Source organism: Lactuca virosa, chromosome 9, assembly GCF_052849685.1.
Source record: "Lactuca virosa cultivar CGN04683 chromosome 9, Lactuca_virosa_CGN04683_v6, whole genome shotgun sequence".
Lineage (NCBI taxonomy): Eukaryota > Viridiplantae > Streptophyta > Magnoliopsida > Asterales > Asteraceae > Lactuca > Lactuca virosa.
In genome coordinates this window covers 49,338,237-49,345,879 of record NC_136434.1, presented here as the reverse complement: position 1 = coordinate 49,345,879, position 7,643 = coordinate 49,338,237, and the positions used below count along the sequence as shown (strand labels likewise).

Here is a 7,643-nt window from a genome sequence, read left to right as displayed (position 1 = left end):
TATAAAATATAAATGAATAATTTATATATATGGTGCGATTCGGTTTTTTCGATTGCTGTATATATCAAAACCGCACCACATCGAAAACTTTAGGTTTTTGCAAGATTATAAACTGCACCATCAATAGCTGTTCCGGTTTCGGTTTATAAATGATGCTCGTTTTTTATCATCCCTAGTAGTCGGGCCCATTTATATTTCACAATAATATATTATTTAACAAACTATAAAAAAGATAAAATAAACGACAAAAGGGTATAATAATCCTTTGGGCTAAATTTGAATATGGAATTACATAATATGACATACTATAGGGACCGTTTATGTAAATTCGTCTAAACTGAATATCAAATATCTATTATAAATAGTTAATACTATTTAGTTTAATTATAAAATTTGATCATATCATATAAATGTTTGATTCATAAAAAATCGTAACAAATATGTAGTCACCCTCTAACAAAATTGAACGAAAATTAAGTTTATGATTGAATCTCTTTAAAGATTTTAAATATGTATTTGATTAAATTTCGGATTTCCCAATCACAATGAATCATCAATAAACCTCTTTAAAAGATTCCGTACAAATCTGTCATCGTAAACAATCCGGTGTTACCTTTCCGCATCGTAATTATCCAATCCAGCGATCATCGGGCGTTTTGTTCTTCTCGGTTTCTCAGGCGCGGAATTCATCCATTTTAGGGTTTAAACAGTTCTGCTACACTTAGTCAAATCTAGGGTTTTTTCTTATCTGCCTCAAAACACCAAACACTTTCCAATTTGTAGAAGCTCGATCGATACCTGAAGTTTCGAATTAAGCAAAACCCCAACTCAATTTGATTACTCCCTCGTTCTAGGGTTTTTATTTGATTCTACAACTTACATCACAATGTCTGACTGGCAACAGTATGCTCAAACAATATTTTTCGGTTTGATATTTTCATTTCTTCTAGCAAAACTCTTCTCTATAATCTTCTCGTTTCGCGACCAAAATCTCCGTATTACTCGTGCTAACTCTGATGAAGATCAATCCTATGAAAAAGTAAGTGAATCCGACTCCGAATCAGTTCAGGAAGAGAAGAAACAAGGTGCGGAGTTTCCAAGGGATTCCAACACTAGTGATGAAGAAAAACCATTAGTTGGTCAAGGAAAGGAAAATGCATGGACTAGTAGTGATACTGATGATGATTGGGAAGGTGTAGAGAGTACGGAATTAGATGAGGCGTTTAGTGCTGCCACCGCGTTTGTGGCGGCGACAGCCGCTGATCGGTCATCGCCGAAGGTTTCTACTGATTTGCAGTTACAGCTTTATGGATTGTATAAAATTGCCACTGAAGGACCTTGCAGCGTTCCTCAGCCTTCTGCCCTAAAAATGACTGCTCGCGCTAAATGGTAAATCTCTTCCACCTCTGTCACAGTTGCAGTCATTCTAACAATTTCATTGTAATATCCAGGAACGCATGGCAGAAACTAGGTGCAATGCCCACAGAGGAAGCAATGTTGAAGTATCTTGAGATTATTACAGAGTTATACCCTACTTGGGTTGCTGGTTCAACTTCTGTAAGATGATGATTCTCCCTATCTCTAAAGTAATTTCTTACATGTTATCATTCCACTAATTCATCATATTCTGCCCTTTTACTTAATCTAACAATCAACAGAAGAGAAAAGATGGAGATGCCAATGAACGATCAAGTAATGATACCAGACCAATGGGACCTGTTTTCAGCTCTTTGATCCATGAAGAGGAATCCGACGAGTTGTAAGGTTCTTTAAACCTTTTATGTTTGAGAGTACTGCTACCAAAATGCTTTTTGATCATGTTATAACTGATTGTAAATTTGTAATTCTTTGATAGAGTAGTAAAAATATTGTTTTTTGACTAACACCTTGAAATGAATTCTCAGAAAACTAGATGCAATACATGCTTTTGCAAGAGAAGGAGATACAGAGAACTTGCTGAAATGTGTTGAGGGTGGTGTTCCAGTGGATATAAAGGGTTTGCTACATTTCTATTTCCTAAAGTCAAATTTATAAAAGCGTTTTTTTTATTTTTTTTTATTTTAATATTCTTGTGATCCAAAATTTACAGATAGTGAAGGGCGAACCCCTTTGCATTGGGCTGTTGATCGTGGCCATATTGAAGCTGCAGAATTGCTGTTGAGCAAGAAGGCTGATGTGAACTTGAAGGTAATCTTGATATTAGCCTTTTATTTGTTGTATTGACATGAGTTTCAGTATTAGTCTTGTTGTTGTGTGTATCTGAATTCATATGTATAACCTGAAGGATAATGAAGGGCAGACAGCATTGCATTATGCTGCTGTTTGTGAGAGAGAAAGCATTGCTGAGTTGCTTGTGAAAAGAAATGCTGCTAAAGATATAAAAGATGATGATGGTAACTACCCTAGTGATCTTTGTGAATCAAAATGGCCCTGGATCCAACCCCAGGTTGCCTCTCTTGATTGAAATTTTTGTTTGAATTTTGTTAGACGCCTCTTTCGTTTAAAAGTTTAAATGTTTTTCATCTTTCATGCTTCCTGTTCTTACAATTGAACAGTGTATTCAGGCATCTTGTAGTTCATAGATTCCTCTTTTATCTTTGGTTTCTCATCGAATATGTTACTAGATAATGAAGAAGGTGATATTCATACTCAATGATATCTTCGAATATATCAGATTCTTACATGTTTGTTCTTAAATATATAGTCAACTTATGCATATTGTAAATATTTATAACCAACAATTCCAAGGATGCTAAGACACACATTGCAAAAATTGGTATACTACTTAAAAATATAACATTTAAATAGATGACATCAAACTCTCTTAAACGAGGGGCATAATTGGTAATAGATATTTTAGTGGATGAATCAAAATTTTGATGCGGAAGAATCACCTCCCTTTCTTAAAACCCGAAAAAAAAAAAATTGGTTTATGTTGTATTATTACCGAATAACTCTATTTTTAATTATAGTGATTTCAGATATGAGCAACCTATTTATTTGTAATATAAAATAAGAAAATAATATATGTTCATATGCCACAGGGGGTGAAATAACATAAGTTATGTTAATTCATATTATGATTAAAAATTGTGAATTTTAGCCAATAATATTAGTTAAAATCATTAAAACTTTCTACTTTATGCTAATTGTCGTCTTCTTCAGGATTGAATTAATATTTGTATAAAGTATATATAAAACAAACTTGCACGAATTAATATTTGTATAAAGTATAAACATGTAATTAATTAGTTTTGTATTCAAATATAAATTTAATAATCAATATGATTAAATATGTAAACATTGAAAGGTTGTCAATTTCGTTTACAAAGTATTTGCTTTGCTTGTGCTTACAAGATTTTGGAATAAAGTAGTCATAAAGTAATCAGGGTGACGTGTAGAACCAATCCAAACACCCCTAGAAAAAAAAATACAAAACAATCCACCGACTATTAGATAATTTCATTATTACATATTAAATTTATTTTTGGAATGTAGTTTGATATTAATTTCATTATTTACATAGAAAAATCGTAAGATGCCAAAGAAAAAAAAACAATACTGATTTTTGACGGACATTAGGCCTTAGGGTATACTACACACGCCATTGGTGTGGGTTTTCTTCCTAATAAGCAATTGTGCAAGAGACGGAAACAACACACCACAAGAAAACCACAATCATGGCATCGGGGATGATGTGCATGACCGTGACTAGGTTGTCACCTGACCACAAGGAGGCCTCGTGCCCGGTAAACAACATGACCTTACTAGCATCTATCATTAATATTCAAATGAATATATATTAGACAAATAAGTTAAATAATGAATCAAATACCACAAGAGACCACGATCATGACACTGGAGATGATGTGCACGACTATGGTTAGGTTGTTACCTAACCATGAAGAGGCTTCGTGCCTGGTATACCCCATGACCTTATAAGCGTTTATCAACAAACATTCAAATGAACATATTAGTTAAATTTCTATAAGTTAATTCAATAAGGTAGATCTAAAACATATTTCTCCAAATATATATGATTTACATACATTCAATGCAATTTATTTTAGGGAAATTGAGTAAACTAACCACTTTTAATGTTACTTTAATAATAATAACCTTTTTTTTTGCAAAATGACCACTAGGTCTGGAATGGGTCATTCCGGATTTAGTATTCGATGAATGGGTAATGGATCTGACCCGCTAATGTGTTCCCCCTATAAATACCATTTTAACCCGTTTCAGTTTTCATTTCGAAAACTGTCATTTCGGATTACCCTACGCAACATTTCGGACACCATTAAAACTGAAAATGTCTTCTAATAACGATGATGAGATGCATTTTTATATGTAAGTGTCCATTATGTTTATAATTATATGCCTTTATTTTAGATTATACGTTAAAACTTGTATAATTTATGCATGTATATATGTATTATTAGTTTTTCTTTGAATTTTATTGGTTTAAAGACGATTATAGGATTATATGTAGGAAGAATATATATATATATATATATATATATATATATATATATATATATATATATATATATATATATATATATAATTCTTACAAAAAAACTTCATTTTTTGACTAGTCCAGAAAAAATTCGGAATCCGAAAAACATGTCTGGAATAATAAGAACTCCTCCGCAATACGATGAATATTCCGGAATTGCGTTCCAGATTGTTACTCCGAAGTTGTGTCCAGAATTTTGGTCCGGAATTGTGTATTCAGTAATGTCATCCGGAACATACATACAAAAATGTCTAATTAGTTATTCTTTTGATAGTAGCACGACGGAACATACGAAACGGTTGTTACTACTTACTACAACCTGCAGGCCTGAACTTGGGCGCGAAATCATGGCTCGTTTAAATAACCGACCAATTTGTGGGGTTATGTTTAGGCAATCGTGCTTTGTTGATTATGTGTACATGCAGATGGGTGTGGAATGTCACCCTTTACTCTGTCACTATCTTATGTGCAAGGAATTTACTACTTTTGATCCAGTTGACTTAGAAGAGCTTCTATTTCCGGTTGGCGACTATCGGGTTTGCTTTGACAGGAAGGCATTCTGCTTGGTCACCGGCTTTCGGTTCGAGGAGTATTTCCCCCAGTTCTGGTTTTGGAGAGCTCATACAATGTGTGTTCCCATTTATGTCGCTTTCACGTTCGATGAGAGTGGATGACCTTATCTACATGTTCAATAACTTACTTCATCAATTAAGTTATGCAGACGCGGTGAGAGTCTCACTGCTGTTTATGCTAGAGCAAGGATTTTTGGGTAAATACCCTCGACAACCGGTTACTGATGAATGTATGGCACTCGTCTCTAATTTAGACGAGTTTAACACGTATACCGTTTTTACTTACATTATATCAAATCATACATATACTTATTAAGTGTAACTGTTGACATAGGTACCCCACGGGGTAGAGTGATATAGGATTTCACTTACAGATAGATACATATTGTGTTTGAAAAGATTTAGGAGCATTTGAACCCCAATGTGTCAAGAATCGGTAGTAGACACACGTATACTCTGTCGAGATTTGTCTATGCATTTAAGGTATGTCTACTGTGTTTAATATGTTTTTAAGCAACAAGTATTACAACTTTGTTAAATTGTTTAGTTGTTTGACATCTTAATTTTGTAGATTTGAATCATGGAGACATTTCCCAACAGTAGTATAGTTGGTTCCTCTATGCCGGGTGTTATCCCTCGGGCAATTGCATACCCTAGGATGAGGCGTCTGCACGCTGCTGAGTGCGAACGTATTCTTGCTGTTACTGATGTATGTATCTTAGTTCGCCTTATAATTTATAAGTTGCCATGAGAAAATAACTTAAGATTAACCTTTACATATATATTGTTTTATGCAACATCCCCCCCCCCCCTCAACGAATTGTTGCAGCTTACTCGGCAGGAGCGTGCTGCTTTGTGGTGGATTGATACTGTCTAGTGGATAGATGCTGTAAATTATGCTAATGTTTGAGCTATGATTTTTTCTTGTGTATGTTTTTAAACAATTTCCTTATGACGACGTAGAAATACAACTTTATGTTTCCGAACAATGTAAAATATTCTAATTTCGTATAAATATATCACAGGTTTTTAAGGTCAACATTATCATATTGTTGACTACTATTTTAACTAGTTTTAACGTTTGATCTACTCTTAGACTTAACGTTACTTTTGGCACTTAACTTGGTCCTTCTAGAAGTTTCAGTTTTTTGTTGAATTAGCAGGAAACTGAGCGTCATAGTTTCCGCTTGTGTGACTGATCCTTTGGAAACGACTGCATTTTTTTATGAATCGGACCTTCTCCTTGGGATGGGATACGGTTATGGTTTCGTGGTCGCCCGACTTGTCTTTTGTCCATCAATGGTGGTAATACAACCATCACGTCATCTGGTTGTTCGTATTCAGCTAGAACTGGCACAAGAAACACAACCTCTCTATATGTTGATCCGTATATTCCCATTGTGAAGTACGATGGCACCTATGTATTGCAGTGTTGATATCTCAGTTCCTTGAATACCACCATTGCATGAGAACAAGGTATACATGACAATTTCCATTCCCCACACGTGCAACAACGAGATTACAAGTTCACTATACCATTTTTCATTTGGTCAGTCACCTCATATCTACTTTGATCAATCTGGTATACCCGAAAACCAGAGGATTTGTTGATCCTCCTATTGATAACCTTCTGAGCAAACTCAGTAATATCCTTTTTTCTTTCAGCTATAAAAAAAGTTGTACATATATCTTATTTATTATACTAAAATTATAATGGAAGTATTATAATATAGATAGTTACCTACAAGGTTACATTGTTGACACCACCATTTCTGCATAGTTGCTCGAAAGAAATCAATCAACATTGTTATTGGTAGTTTTCATGCATCTCTTGATAACGTATTGTTGGACTCGGCACTGTTTGACGTCATAATATTGTACCGAACCATAGGGAAACACGACCTTACCCATTTCTCGTAACTGATTCTGTCTAGCCATGTACATCATTCTTCATTTAGTGCACAATGTAGCCTACCCAAGTTTTCTTTGAAATCAAACTGTCGGTAAGCTTTTGCAGTGTAACACCGAAATTTTCAAACCAAAATTTTCATTTTGAACATAAAAATCACATATCATATTTCCCGAAAATCTCAGGTATCAACATTAGTACAATTTATTTATTTAAAGTTGTTTATCACATAAACCAGGATCCTCCAAAATATATCCCCAAAGCGAGTGTGTGTACAATCAAGCCCGGGCCTTCCCGCGATCATCAGAAGTACCTGAAACACATAACACATAACACGGTAAGCATAAAGCTTAGTGAGTTCCCCAAAATACCACACACACAAATAATTAGCCACTCGAGGCTATAACTCTGTAAGACCCTCCGGTCAATGTGTCTCAGTGGGACCCTCCGGTCCTAACTCGGTAAACTCATAGCAACAACAAACAACTTAAATCATCAAGACATAATGCATATTATTACAATACACAGATAGCACATAAACAGATCAATCAAAACAAGATACCACTCATGGTAAGTATAGTGAGAAGGCTCACCTCGTAGTCAACAAGTAATAAACACGTACTCGTAAATCCCGAACTAGCCT

The 7,643-nt window shown here is 34.6% G+C and overlaps 1 protein-coding gene across 1 annotated transcript; it reads left to right on the top strand.

Moving 5' to 3' along the window:
- Positions 1-489: 489 nt before the first annotated feature.
- On the top strand, positions 490-2,683 carry LOC145138784 (acyl-CoA-binding domain-containing protein 1-like). Its single transcript, XM_079072808.1, has 6 exons — positions 490-1,389; positions 1,452-1,557; positions 1,659-1,759; positions 1,905-1,996; positions 2,090-2,187; positions 2,285-2,683. Exons 1-6 carry the CDS (start codon positions 887-889, stop codon positions 2,462-2,464), a joined length of 1,080 nt encoding a protein of 359 aa, XP_078928934.1. The 5' UTR covers positions 490-886; the 3' UTR covers positions 2,465-2,683.
- Positions 2,684-7,643: the final 4,960 nt, after the last annotated feature.

Excerpts from the sequence above, each read along its gene's own strand:
- LOC145138784 (XM_079072808.1), top strand. The coding sequence starts at position 887 with ATGTCTGACTGGCAACAGTATGCTCAAACAATATTTTTCGGTTTGATA. Across the intron at positions 1,760-1,904 it reads GAAGAGGAATCCGACGAGTT|AAAACTAGATGCAATACATG; the intron begins GTAAGGTTCTTT and ends ATGAATTCTCAG. Across the intron at positions 2,188-2,284 it reads AGGCTGATGTGAACTTGAAG|GATAATGAAGGGCAGACAGC; the intron begins GTAATCTTGATA and ends TATAACCTGAAG.